The 15,878-nt window shown below is 38.9% G+C and overlaps 1 protein-coding gene across 2 annotated transcripts in view; it reads right to left on the reverse strand.

Moving 5' to 3' along the window:
- hemgn (hemogen) overlaps nucleotides 1–15,452 on the reverse strand; it is a 44,250-nt gene extending 28,798 nt beyond the window's left edge. The window contains exons 1-2 of one of the 2 annotated variants that reach the window (XM_028805867.2): nucleotides 15,293–15,452; nucleotides 2,006–2,084 (exon numbers count right to left, since the gene is read on the reverse strand). In XM_028805867.2, coding sequence (XP_028661700.1) covers nucleotides 2,006–2,084; nucleotides 15,293–15,353 — 140 coding nt within the window. In that variant the 5' untranslated portion in view covers nucleotides 15,354–15,452. Of the gene's footprint in view, nucleotides 1–1,993; nucleotides 2,085–15,292 lie in introns of both variants that reach the window. The other variant, XM_028805866.2, reaches the window with a different exon arrangement.
- Between the last annotated feature and the right edge of the window lie 426 nt (nucleotides 15,453–15,878).

The raw sequence follows: 15,878 nt of genomic DNA on the forward strand, positions 1-15,878 counted from the left end.
CAATTGTTCAGCATTGATTATCAACAATTAAAATTTAGGATCACCAACCACGATGCATTATGGTGCACTCCAGACTCAGTGCACTTTCAGAATTAGCCACATGATGGCAGCATGTTAAAACAATATTGACTGCATAACTGAAATCTTTTACCAAAGGCCGTTATTGATCATAAATTACCCTGTACTGTATGCCACATACAGTCTGAGATTTTAACACATGATGGCAGCAGATTGAGTTTTGATAATCAATTTTGATTATTAACAACTGAATTATTGATCATTATTGATTATACATCACCACATGTCAGAGATTGAAATGACTGTGAAATTTACACAAATGATTGCAACTCATTTGTGATATTTTAATAAATGCAAAAAATGATCAATGTTGATTATCAACCATTCAAAATTTAGGAATTCTGACCAAAAAAATTAAGATTGATCTATCTGTCTATCTCTCTGTCCATGTATAATATAGTGCATTTTATAACTATATACTGATTCCTTTATATCTGTCTATTATATAGTGCCTTTCCTATCTATCTATCTATCTATCTATCTATCTATCTATCTATCTATCTATCTATCTATCTATCTATCTATCTATCTATCTATCTATCTATCATATAGTGCCTTTCACTATATCTATCTATTTATCAATTATATAATGCCTTTCACTCTATCTATCTATCTATCTATCTATCTATCTATCTATCTATCTATCTATCTATCTATCTATCTATAATATAGTGCCTTTCACTCTATCTATCTATCTATCTATCTATCTATCTATCTATCTATCTATCTAGTGCCTTTCACTATATCTATCTATTTATCAATTATATAGTGCCTTTCATTCTATCTATCTATCTATCTATCTATCTATCTATCTATCTATCTATCTATCTATCTATCTATCTATCTATCTATAATATAGTGCCTTTCACTCTATCTATCTATCTATCTATCTATCTATCTATCTATCTATCTATCTATCTATCTATCATATAGTGCCTTTCACTCTATCTATCTATCTATCTATCTATCTATCTATCTATCTATCTATCTATCTATCTAGTGCCTTTCACTATATCTATCTATTTATCAATTATATAATGCCTTTCACTCTATCTATCTATCTATCTATCTATCTATCTATCTATCTATCTATCTATCTATCTATCTATCTATCTATCTATCTATAATATAGTGCCTTTCACTCTATCTATCTATCTATCTATCTATCTATCTATCTATCTATCTATCTATCTATCTATCTATCTATCTATCTATCTATCTATCTATCTAGTGCCTTTCACTATATCTATCTATTTATCAATTATATAGTGCCTTTCACTCTATCTATCTATCTATCTATCTATCTATCTATCTATCTATCTATCTATCTATCTATAATATAGTGTCTATCTATCTATCTATCTATCTATCTATCTATCTATCTATCTATCTATCTATCTATCTATCTAGTGCCTTTCACTATATCTATCTATTTATCAATTATATAATGCCTTTCACTCTATCTATCTATCTATCTATCTATCTATCTATCTATCTATCTATCTATCTATCTATCTATCTATCTATCTATCTATCTATAATATAGTGTCTATCTATCTATCTATCTATCTATCTATCTATCTATCTATCTATCTATCTATCTATCTATCTATCTATCTATCTATCTATCTATCTATCTAGTGCCTTTCACTATATCTATTTATCAATTATATAATGCCTTTCACTCTATCTATCTATCTATCTATCTATCTATCTATCTATCTATCTATCTATCTATCTATCTATCTATCTATCTATCTATCTATCTATCTATCTATCTATCTATCTATCTATCTATCTATCTATGTAATTAAGAGACAGAGTCCACAACAATAACATCCTTTGATTTATATCCATCATTTTTTACAATACACTGTAACGCCTCTCCCAGACCCCACAGCATATAATAATTTACCAATGAACCCACTGGTGAGTAGCTTTCTCTTCGGCTTCTGCCTTCTTTCTCTTCAGCAGCTCTCGATCTCTCAGTCGCCGTGTTATTCCACCTGCAGAAATATCATTCAACATTGCCATGAGCTCAAGACGTACACAGCCAACGCGTGTTATTTTTATTTGACTTTCACTCTTACCATTCAAGTAACGATTGGCTTTATTATTGAAGGGAGTTTTACAAAAATGCAGAATTAACTTTCATAATGCTTAGAATAATATGTAGAAAGACCCCACTACACAACATGACCTTTACAGTAATTTTCAGTTTCAGATGTCATTTACAAAATCTCAGCAAGCCGGAGCAGTTGTGGTGCCAGTTGTGTAGTTTGACATGACCAGCAACCTGCCATGCTACAGCCAGGGTGTTAAGCCTCTTGACAGATCCCAAGCAAAATGCCCACTAGAGAGGGAAATCCCATCCAAAAACAAAAGGCTAGTAACACAGAGTACCACGTAGAATCTTTATAAATTAAAAAAAAATTATCTTAACAAAAATGCTCTGCTATAACATGAGATTTTGTAGAGTACAAAAAGGTAAAAAGAGGAGTTGGCTGAAAAGGTAAATGGATAACCAAGACAAATAAAGTCACAATACGAAACCCAAGACAAAGTCAAGAAACAGGGCAAGTTTAAAATGCAGAGAATCACAAAAACACAAGAAAATTATCACAAACGTCAAGAATTCACCACCCCACCAGCGCATTCAGCTTTACAGCCAGAAATGGTGGGAAACCCTGACCTTTATAGGGCTGGGGGGGCAGATGTGCCACCTGGAGAACCACCCACAAAACACGTGGAACAATATTAATATAAACAATTTTAAAAAATCAAAATTAAACAAGACGGACAATAAACAAAAATTTGAACCCCAGCCACTGGAGGAACCCTGCCAGATTGAGTTCCCTGCCTTATTTTTATTTTCTGTTTCTGCTTTGTTTAAATTAAAATATTACTGATCATGTGTGCTTTTTAAATACTCCTTTTTGTTACTGTTGTTCTGATTATTGTGTTCTCCGATGGCTTTGTGGGTGGAACCCTAAGAGGCGGGGCAACCTCAAGGCATCATCTGAAGCTCCGCCCTCTGCCTGTCGACCGTGCAATGCTTCAGTGTGCTGTTACTGTTCCATTTCTGTAAGTATTGGATTCTCTTTATTTTTCTTAACTTTTGTTTTTGATTCACAATTTGGATTGTGGACCGGCTTTGTTAATTATGGGTTCTCTTTTGGTACACCCATTGTTTTGTTTTCCTTTTGCCTACTTTCTAAAATGTTTCATTTGGCAAATAAATCCTCGGTTGTTAAGAAGCTCGGTCCGTTTATTTTGGAACCAGTGCTTGTTAATGGGTTCCTCTACTTCCTTTTACTGTTTTTGTGAAGATACAGTGGATTCAGAAATCGTTCAGACTCCTTCACTTTCTTTACTGAGAATGGGGACACAGTTTTAAGTAAAATGCAAGTAAAGATTTTACAAACGAGTGATCACGTAATGAGTACACATAACGACACAGCTTTGTTTAAACTCCCAGTGGTAGCAGGGATGAGCGGTCAGGGGAGGTCATCATGAAAAGTCGAAAAACTAATAATGATAACACAAAATAAATGTGTCCACTGGTCTGTGCTACAAATTTGTTTGCTGTTTGCTTCCACTAATTTTGACAATTTTTATAATCGCTGAATTGGCACATTTCCTGTTCAAATACAGCGGAGAAATACGAGGTGGGCAGCGACGAGCCTCACCGGACCTTGGACTGCGCTCTTCCTCACCTCACACACGGGGCTGATGCCTGCCATTGCCGCATGCAACAGTGCTGTGTCTCTGTATGTCACCAATATAATGTTTTGCAGACACGTTTATTATACACCCTGACTTTCCACAGTCTGGCTAATATCTTTAATGAATGTCCATCCATCCATTCATCCATCCATTATAATAATAATAATAATAATAATTCATTTCATTTATATAGCGCTTTTCTCAGTACTTTTATCCAACCCGCTATATCCTAACTACAGGGTCACGGGGTCTGCTGGAGCCAATCCCAGCCAACACAGGGCGCAAGGTAGGAAACAAACCCTGGGCAGGGTGCAAGCCCACCGCAGGGCGCGCACACACACACACACACACACACACACACACACACACACACACACACACACACACACACACACACACTAAGGCAGCGGTTCTCAAACTGTAGGGGCGTGAATGTTGCCATATGTGGCATAATTTCGCTATTCGTAGGGAAATTTTAAACTTGTAGCAGTGTATCGGCAGCAAAAAATATAGGAATACATTTTATTAGGATTTCAAAAAAACGTTAGGGGGGCGCGATTAAAACTGTTATGAAAACTTGGTGCGCAAATACTTAAAGGTTAAGAAACGCTGCACTAAGAACAATTTAGAATCGCCAATGCACCTAACTTGCATGTCTTTGGACTGTGGGAGGAAACCGTCGCAGACACGGGGAGAACATGCAAACTCCACACAGGGAGGACCCGGGAAGCGAACCCCAGGTCCCCTAACTGCGAGGCCACCGTGCCGCCCCCTTTAATGAATGTGTGTGACATATTTAGTCTTGCTGATCGGACACAAAACCGCAGTGAAAAGGAACGAGGAAAGGCAGGCACGACCGTGCAGCCCTGAAGGGGGCGCATGTGAGCCCAACAGGTGCTCATTGAATTCTCCGCAGAGGCGCCGATAAGTTAGCAACATCAGAAAGTCAAGCGCACTGCGGCGGTCCGTTTATTTTTACTTTTTATTCCGACCGACTGTGAAAACGTAAGATTAAGACTTTTAAAACTAAAGGAAAATAAGGAGGACTTTTACGAGAAAATGACGGAGACTTTCATGGAGAAGGATAGGCGCATGGACTTCATTTACAAATTAAGGTAAGACCATAAACGGTTTTCAATTTTATAAAAAAAAAAATGGGATCAGACTAAGAAAAAAAAAGCATCCAATATTTAAAAACTAAATTTTAACCTTAAATAAAATATTTTTTTGTTTTTCTTGCGATCCTTTTGTTGATCGTGGACTATGTTACAGACAGACCTCAGTATGTGCGTCTCGGGAATTACAGATCTGACATTGTGGTCAGCAGCACAGGAGCGCCGCAGGGGACTGTACTTTCTCCGGTCCTGTTCAGCCTATATACATCGGACTTCCAATACAACTCGGAGTCCTGCCACGTGCAAAAGTTCACTGACGACACTGCTATCGTGGGCTGCATCAGGAGTGGGCAGGAGGAGGAGTATAGGAACCTAATCAAGGACTTTGTTAAATGGTGCGACTCAAACCACCTACACCTGAACACCAACAAAACCAAGGAGCTGGTGGTGGATTTTAGGAGGACCAGGCCCCTCATGGACCCCGTGATCATCAGATGTAACTGTGTGCAGAAGGTGCAGACCTATAAATACCTGGGAGTGCAGCTGGATGATAAATTGGACTGGACTGCCAATACTGATGATCTGTGTAAGAAAGGACAGAGCCGACTATACTTCCTTAGAAGGCTGGCGTCCTTCAACATCTGCAATAAGATGCTGCAGATGTTCTATCAGACGGTTGTGGCGAGCGCCCTCTTCTACGCAGTGGTGTGCTGGGGAGGCAGCATAAAGAAGAGGGACGCCTCACGCCTGGACAAACCGGTGAGGAAGGCAGGGTCTATTGTAGGCACGGAGCTGGACAGTTTGACATCTGTGGCAGAGCGACGGGCGCTGAGCAGACTCCTGTCAATCATGGAGAATCCACTGCATCCACTGAACAGGATCATCTCCAGACAGAGGAGCAGCTTCAGCGACAGACTGCTGTCACCATCCTGCTCCACTGACAGACTGAGGAGATCGTTCCTCCGCCAAACTATGCGACTCTTCAATTCTACCTGGGGGGTAAACGTTAACATTTAACATTATACAAAGTTATTGTCTGTCTGTATACCTGCATTGTATGCTGCTGCTGGTGTATTTGAATTTCCCCTTGGGATTAATAAAGTATCTATCTATCTATCTATCTATCTATCTATCTATCTATCTATCTATCTATCTATCTATCTATCTATCTATCTATCTATCTATCTAAAGGCGCTATATAAATAAAATGTATTATTATTATTATTATCTATCTATCTAAAGGCGCTATATAAATAAAATGTATTATCTATCTATCTATCTATCTATCTATCTATCTATCTATCTATCTATCTATCTATCTATCTATCTATCTATCTAAAGGCGCTATATAAATAAAATGTATTATTATCTATCTATATAAATAAAATGTATTATTATCTATCTATCTATCTAAAGGCGCTATATAATTAAAATGTATTATTATCTATCTATCTATCTATCTATCTATCTATCTATCTATCTAAGGCGCTATATAAATAAAATGTATTATTATTATTATTTTTATTATTATCTATCTATCTAAAGGTGCTATATAAATAAAATGTATTATTATTATTATTATCTATCTATCTATCTATCTATCTATCTATCTATCTATCTATCTATCTATCTATCTATCTATCTATCTATCTATCTAAAGGCGCTATATAAATAAAATGTATTATTATTATTATCTATCTATCTATCTATCTATCCATATTACTAACCGAGAATAAACCGGATATGGACGCAGGTACATGGCATGCCCATGGACGCAGGAGACATAGTGCGCAGGCGCCGACAGCGAGCGAAGTCTGATCCACCGAGAACGAAGGAGTCACAGCTCAATAATGAAGGAGCTCAACTAACGTAAATAAGAAATGAGGCAACGCGCCCATAGGTAACCACACAGCCACACAATAAAGAGGATTCAGCCCACTGCCCCAGAGTGAAATGGGAAATACTATGGAGTCCACAAAGGTCCTCAACACACAGCATAATCAAACCCGAGGTAGTACGGAAAGTGCAGGCGCCTACAACTCGTTTCTGAACCATAGCTCACCACCGCAAGCGAATTCTGATACACCACTAAAACCGAAAGAGCTCAACTAATGGAAATCCGAAATAAAGCAACGAGCACAGACAATACGGAACCCTAACCGTCCACACTACACAGCACAGTCAAACCCGACATAGTACGGAAGGTGCGGGCGCCTACAACGCGCGTCTAACACACCGCAGGCAGACCCCCAAGATGGTACAGAAGCCCCAGAGATACGGACTCCACAGCATATGTGAATCACATTACAGTAATACAATAATATGAGTACTCACAGACAAATAAAACACAACAGGCTTCGGCGTCCCGCCCCACAATCAAACCGGAGAGAGTACGGTGTCCCCAGACGTCCACAAAACACAGCATAGTCAAACCCGAGATAGTACGGAGGACGCATGTGCCTACAACGATAATATTAGCTCAACTAACCTACAGATGTCGTGACGGTGAACATGATACATATGTGACAGTTACCAGGACAGACGATAATCTCTTTCAAATCTATTTCGGGTTACCCAAGACCAGGGGTTGGCGAGCAAAGCGAGCAGGGGGCAGAGCCCCCCTAGTCTCTATCTAACAGTCTGCATTAAAATTGATTAAAGCATCAGAATTAAAAGCTTTTAAAAACAACTAAATAATTCAATTAAGGTTAACATTGAAATCCATTTGTTTTGTACACCACTCTATACTTTCATTGTATTGAATGAGTGTGAATTGTGGAATTGCAACGGAAATTTAGAACACATGGAGGGTGAGGAGCAAATGCGCTCCCTCCGCTGTCTCTCGCCGCTATAAATGTAACGTTCTTTCTTATCCAAATATGCTCCTTACCGATCTGTGTGTAAAACAGTGATTTTCAATCTGTGGGGCGGGCCCCCCTAGGGGGGGCGCGAAGTAACAAAAATGGGGGGTGCGTAGATGTGAAAAAAAAAACAAGAATTAAAAATATGAAAAATCCATCTATTGAAACCAAAACAAATTAACTTAAACTACATTCTGATACTAGAAAAATAAATATAGAATTAGATGTCGATAAAAGTTAAGTAGGTATAATAAAATATGCATCTATGATATATCATTAATTAAAAAAGAACAAATTGGTATTAGTGGGCTCCTTTCAAAAAAACGTTAGGGGGGGCGCGATTAAAACTGTTATGAAAACTCGGGTCGCAAATACTTAAAGGTTGAGAAACGCTGGTGTAAAGAATGCTGATGAGATATGAAACATAACCAGTAGTCAATGTACGTGCTGCCAATTGAATAGTCAATAAGCGACTCTTTGGGGTTCATAGATTTGTAAATCTGACTCTGAAGGAGTCACCAGCCATGAACCTCACCCCACGTCACTGACTGACACGCAGCAGTTCCAAACAAGTCAACATCCATTTTCTACTCCTGATTGAAGTCAGTTTGGGATTTACAGACACGTGTAAACACTCCCAAGACTCCTCACCGACCATCATTGTGTGCTGGTGGACTACTGTGGTGTGCACTTTGGTTTGGGACTTGAAAACGTCAAAGTTATTTACTTTGATGCAAACCACATGATAGGTCAGGTTATGTTTAACATATCCAAAAGTTGACTCTGCGTGAATATGGCGTGTGTGTTTGTGTGCGTGTAGAGTGAGTGGTCCCAGTGATGGACCAGAAACCCATTCAGTCCTGTCCTGTTTTCAGACACTTCTGATGAGACAGCATTTGGCCCCCATGACCCTGAAATGGACTGAGAAGGTTCCAGAATCCACCTTCTGAACTCCATCCATTGAGGGTTGTGTTACCTGCACGGTCGCCGAACGCACCTGAATGTTACACCATGCATATATTTTCTAACTTGCTAACGTATGTGGAGATTTCAAGATTTGATCTTCATTTGAACAGACTGTAAAGATAAAGGTGATAGAAAATGACATACCTCAAGCCACATTTACATTTTGCAGTCCACTGTAGAATTTAAATAAACATAAATACAAATTTCACCTGGGGAAAAAGTAAATGCATCCCGCCATTTATCCCATCCTCAAACACCTCAGATGAGAATGATTGCAGACAATTAAGAACATCATGAGGGAAGATCTTCAATGACACTGTCATATTTAAACTGACTCAGATATTTAGTTTGCTGTTCAGATGTGTGTCATCACCACGCCAAAGTTGAAAGAGCACTCTAAGGCCATCAGAAAGAAGGTTAGAAGTGGCTATGAACCTGGAAAGGGCTTTAAAAAGATCTCCAGACAACTGGAAAACAACCATTCCACAGTCTAGAAGATCATCTGGGAGTGGAGAAGATTTCAAGCAGCCGCCGACTTGTCCAGGCCAGACCACCCCAGTAAGTTCAGCCCAGAACACAAGACGCTGAGCGAAGCCTGCAAAAAGCCAAGAATTTCATTACAGGACCTCCAGGTAGGTCTTGTTATGATGCCAAGATCAAAAGAGCTCTCTGAGGACTTCAGAAAGTTGGTTTTAGATGCCTGTGAGCCTGGGAACGGCTTTAAAAAGATCTCCAAAAAACTGGAAATCAACCATTCCACTGTATGGAAGATTGTCTACAAGTGGTGAAGATTTTGAACAATTGACAACTTGCCCAGGCCAGAACACCCCAGTAAGTTCAGCCTGAGAGCAGAACGCAAGATGCTGAGCGAAGCCTGTAAGAAACCAAGACTTTCATCCGATGACCTGGAGGTAGGTCTTGCCATCATGCCAAGATCGAAAGAGCCCTCTGAGGCCTTCAGATAGAAGGTTAGAGATGGCTATGAGGCTAGAAAGGGCTTTAAAAAGATCTCCAGACAATTGGAAAGCAACCATTCCACAGTCTAGAAGATCATCTGGGAGTGGAGAAGATTTCAAGCAACCGCCGACTTGTCCAGGCCAGACCACCCCAGTAAGTTCAGCCCAGAACACAAGACGCTGAGCGAAGCCTGCAAGAAGCCAAGAATTTCATTACAGGACCTCCAGGTAGGTCTTGTTATGATGCTAAGATCAAGAGAGCTCTCTGAGGACTTCAGAAAGTTGGTTTTAGATGCCTATGAGCCTGTGAAATACTCTTAAAAGATCTCCAGACAATTGGAAATCAACCATTCCACTATCTAGAATATCATCTGCAAGTGGAGAAGATTTCAAGCAACCGCTGACTTGTCCAGGCCAGACCACCACAGCAAGTTCAGCCTGAGAGCAGAACGCAAGATGCTGAGTGAAGCCTGTAAGAAACCAAGACTTTCATCAGATGACCTGGAGGTAGGTCTTGCCATCAAGCCAAGATCGAAAGAGCTCTCTGAGGCCTTCAGAGAGAAGGTTCTAGATGCCTATGAGCCTGTGAAGTAGTCTTAAAAGATCTCCAGACAATTGGAAATCAACAATTCAACTGTCTGGAAGATCACCTACAAATGGAGAAGATTTCAAGCAACCACCAACTTGTCCAAGCAAGTTCTTCTTAAAAGCTGAGCAGAAGATGCTGAGCGAAGTCTATAACAAGCCAAGCATTTCATCACAGGACCTCCAGATAGGTCTAGCCACCATGCCAAGATTGAAAGAGCTCTCTGAGGCCTTTAGAAAGTTGGTTTTAGATGCCTATGAGCTTGGAAATGGCTTTAAGAAAATTTCCAAAAAACTGGAAATCAACCATACCATTATCTAGAACATCATCTGCAAGTGGAGAAGATTTCAAGCAACCATCAACTTGTCCAGGCCAGACCACCCCAGTAAGTTCAGCCCAAGAGCAGAACACAAGATGCTGAGCAAAGCCTGTAAGAAGCTTAAGAATTTCATGACAGGACCACCAGGTTGACACCGTTGATGTTAAAGTGCACGAGTCTAGCATTAGGAAGGGGCTTCACAGACCACATGTACATGGGAGGTGTACCAGGAGGAAACAGAAAGAACATCAGGGCAACATGAACGTTTTCCCATGAACACCCAGGCCATCTGGAACAGTGTGCTCCGGACAGATGAGGCAGATGTAGAGGCCGTAGTACCTGAAGACAAGTTTGACCAAACCAAGAACTGCAGTTGACCAGAAGAACCTGATGGTAACTGTGATGTATTGTGGTGGAAATGTTCTGGTTTGGGGCTGCTCTGCTGCATCAGGGCCTGCGCAGATCACCATCATAGAATCCACTAGGAGTTCTTTATTTTACCTGAGGATGTGCTGAGCGAATGTGAGACCAACCATCAGAAATTTGAAGTTCAACCGAAAGTGGACCTTGCAATATCACAATGACCCTAAACATTCCAGTAAACCCACCAAGAAATGGCTGGAAAGAAATAAATGGAAGGTTCTGGAATGGCCACATCAAAGTCAGGGTATGATTCCCATTGAGGTGCTGGTGTGGTGGGGTGGGGGAGTTTAAAAGAGACATGCAGGACTCCCCTCTAACATCACAAAGCTACATGGAGGAGCAGAAGAAACTTTTGGTCAGTCAATGTCAGAGACTGCTAGACAGTTAGGGGGAAACACCAACTTGAGGGGGCAACACCAATAAGTAGTGTCATGAGGGGACTGCTTTTTCTACAGATGGAAATGGATTAGAATATCCATTCATTTTTCAATTCTATTACCTTCATCTAAAGATGCTGTTTAAATGAAGACCAAAACTTCAATATGTCCGCATACAGCATGTTAAAGACAAAAAAACATTTTATGGGGTGTCATTACTTTTTCACAGGACTGAAACTGACCAGTGTCGATTATCAACAATTCAGAGTTTTGAAGATCACCATATGCACTGTGGACTCAAATCACTTTGAGATTAAGATTCATGATGGTAGCACATTTTATTATGATGGAGATTTTATGATTGAAGAAATTGAGCAATAAACACCACATTTATTAAGGGTCTCCAGCTATTTTAAATCCAATTCAGTGTCCTGGGGGGCCAGAGCCAGTCCGAGCAGTATGGATTCAAGGTAGGAAATCCCCCCCCGGTCAAGGCACCAGTCCACCACAGCATTAAGGACTATCAGTGTCGAAAATCTATAATCACAGACCATTACTGGTCATATATAACGACACACACGCACACACACACACACACACCAGCAGCACATTGTGATGTATGATGATCAGCGCTGACTGTCAATAATTCAAACCTTCGCTCACCCACCATTATTGGCCATTGATTACCATATGGAGGACATTCAAGTGACACACACAATTCAACACTTTTGTGATGTGTTAATAAATTTACTTTAGAAAAAAATTATGAATATTGATAATCAACAATTAAAATTTAGGATTACTGACCAGACAAGGTGTTATCTATCTATTATATAGTGCCTTTCATATCCATCTATCTATGAATTATATAGTGCCTTTCACATCTATCTATCTATCTATCTATCTATCTATCTATCTATCTATCTATCTATCTATCTATCTATCTACCTGTCATATAGTGCCTTTCATATCTATCTATGAATTATATAGTGCCTTTCACATCTAGCTATCTATTATATAGTACCTTTCATTATCTATCTATCCTTCTATCCGTGATGATAGATTACTGTGTATTCTGGACTCAGCGCACTTTGACATTTAGATACATGATGGCAGCAACATGTGATGTATGATAATCAGTATTTATTATCAACAATTTAAAAATTCCATTATTATTAATCATCGATTACTATATGGAGGACACTTGAATTACTTTAAGATTTAGGTACACAATTGCAGCACATTGTGATTTGTTAATAGCAATTTAGAAAAATTGCTCAGTATTGATTATCAACAATCAAAGTTTAGGATTATCAACCACGATAGATTTACGGTGTACTCCAGGCTCGGTGCACTTTCAGAATTAGCCATATGATGGCAGCACGTTAAAACAATATTGAGTGCATAACCATAATCTTTAACCAAAGGCCTTTATTGATCATAAATTACCCTGTACTGTATGCCACATACAGTCTGAGATTTTAATACATGATGGCAGCAGATTGATTTTTGATAATCAATTCTGATTATTAACAAGTGAAATCTTCCATCATTATGGATCATAGATAACCATATGTCAGAGATTCTAATGACTGTGAAATTTACACGAATGATTGCAACACATTTGTGATATGTTAATAAATGCAAAAATCATTGTTGATTATCAACAATTAAAATTTAGGATTACTGACCGAAAAAATAAAGGTTGATCTATCCGTCTATCTCTCTGTCTATGTATAATATAATGCATTTTTATAACTATATACTGATTACATAGTTCCTTTATATCTATTATATAGTGCCTTTCATATTTATATACCATTATATAATGATTTTTATATCTTTCAATCTATTATATAGTGCCTTTTATATCTATTATATACTATATTTATATCTATTATATTTTGCCTTTGCTATCTGTCTATTATATAGTGCCTTTCATATCTATATATCAATTGTATAATGCCTTTCAAATCTTTATACTGATTATATAGTACATTTCATATCTATGTATCTATCTATTATATGCAGTATTGCCTTTCACATCTATCTATCTATATTATATAGTGTCTTTCATATCTATTATATAGTGCCTTTCACATCAATCTATCTATTATATAATGCCTTTCACATCAATCTATTATATAGTGCCTTTCACATCTATCTATCTATCTGATCTATCTATTTATTATATAGTGCCTTTCATATCTATTATATAATGCCTTTCACATCTATCTATCTATCTATCTATCTATCTATCTATCTATCTATCTATCTATCTATCTATCTATCTATCTATTATATAGTGCCTTTCACATCTATATATCTATCTGATCTATCTATTTATTATATAGTGCCTTTCATATCTATTATATAATGCCTTTCACATCTATCTATCTATCTATCTATCTATCTATCTATCTATCTATCTATCTATCTATTATATAGTGCCTTTCATATCTATTATATAATGCCTTTCACATCTATCTATCTATCTATCTATCTATCTATCTATCTATCTATCTATCTATCTATCTATCTATCTATCTATCTATTATATAGTGCCTTTCATATCTATTATATAATGCCTTTCACATCTATCTATCTATCTATCTATCTATCTATCTATCTATCTATCTATCTATCTATCTATCTATCTATCTATCTATTATATAGTGCCTTTCATATCTCTCCATCTATCATTACTGGACACTTGGCCCATTTATATCGATGTCTTTATCCTGCTTATATCGTGCCTTTATATTTATTTCTCTCTCAGCGAGTGATGACAGAGTACTGTGTACACCAAACTCGCTGCACTTTGACATTCAGCCACATGATGGCAGCACACTGCGCTGTCTGACAGTCACTCAGCCCTGAACGCCACAAGAGTGTGTCTGTGTGTGTCGGTGGGTGTGTGGTGGTCGCGTGCCCTGAGGTGGATTGGCACCCATCCAGGGTCGATTCCCGCCTTGTACATGTCACTGCTGGGATGACCTCTGGTTCTTTTGACTCCGAACTGGATTAAGCCGGTTGTATTTTCGTCATTTTTTGATTCAATTGTTATTCGGTTAGGCAGGTTTTCTAATGGATGGTCATACTTTGGGTTCGGCTTTTTCTGGGATTTAGACGCTGATCATTGATTAATATTGATTAAAGATTATTAAATGCATTTTTGGAAGTAGTTTCATTTTGATACATTGAAAAAAATAAAGAATTAGGTGCAGAAATATTGACTGTTATTAGATGTCAGTGTAGCACCAAAACAATTGACAGGTGGTCAGAATTGCCCACCAGTTTTAATCCTGAGGACTTTGCATTCAAATCAGTTTAGAATTTAGATAATTTAGTCAGTTAGTTTAGTTCAGAATTGAATTAGTTCAATTCTGATACAATGAAAAAAATTAAGAATACAGTAAAACAGATTTTTAATGAGCACCAGTTTGGCAATAAAACAATTGACAGGTGGTCAGAATTGCCCACCAGTTTTAATCCTGAGGACTTTGCATTCAAACCAGTTTAAAATTTAGACAGCTTGTTAAAATTCCCCTCAGTAGTCCTCAATTGCTCTGCAGCCCACACTGGGATTTTTGACCCCCGAGGGTCTCATGTTTCGGCGCGGTGACAACTGCCCCTTCCTATTCTGGTCGATTTTGTTCCTGTTGGCTCTGTTATTTTGGTCACTAAGCCCGGCAGGACGGCCCCTCTGGTTGCACCTCGTGGAGTTCACACTCGGGCTGCTTGTTGTTTTCACTCATTTTTAATTGCGCTACAGTTAAGGTCACTTTGTCACCCTTTTCGTCTGAAGCCCACCACACAGCACACACATTCTCACCTTACAAATAAAGCTCATCGAACGTGAAAAGCCCACCCAGGTGGCCTTACCTGAGTCCTCGCTGACGCCGCCCTGCCCAGTGTATTGGTGGTCCTTTCCTACTTTTTCCATTTTGACCCTCTAAAGCAGCTCGTCCCCCGTCATCCGACTAAGAGTGATGTCCTGAAAGGCGCCGGCGGTTTAGTTTTAAATTCTTTTTTTGCTCAACATTCATGCAGCTCCCGCCCAAAACCTCTTATCTCATGAAAACAAGAAGTCTGCTCCCAGTTAGCGGGGGTCTTATCAGGCCGGTGTTGGTGATGTCACCGTCCTTGTGGCCCTGGCATGTCTCTTTCATTAAGCCCGTCGGAGTGGTTGGTTTTCACCGTTTTGGGAGGGCTGAGTGCCCACATTGTGCCCTTTCAAGCCTTACACTAAACTGCAGCTTTCAGATGTCACCCGTCCCTTTGTGTGAAACCGTGATAACTTCCATTCATTACAAAATATAGGTGGGAGTTGGCGGGGCCACCAGGTCTGCTCCATTAAGGTGACAGTTTCATTTAAAGCAATTAACAGGACCCAGCAAGACACAACCACCCACCTCAGATACCACGAGAAGGAAAGATCCAAACTTCAAATGGTAGGCCATCTTCTCAG

This window comes from Erpetoichthys calabaricus, chromosome 7 (genome assembly GCF_900747795.2).
Source record: "Erpetoichthys calabaricus chromosome 7, fErpCal1.3, whole genome shotgun sequence".
NCBI lineage: Eukaryota > Metazoa > Chordata > Cladistia > Polypteriformes > Polypteridae > Erpetoichthys > Erpetoichthys calabaricus.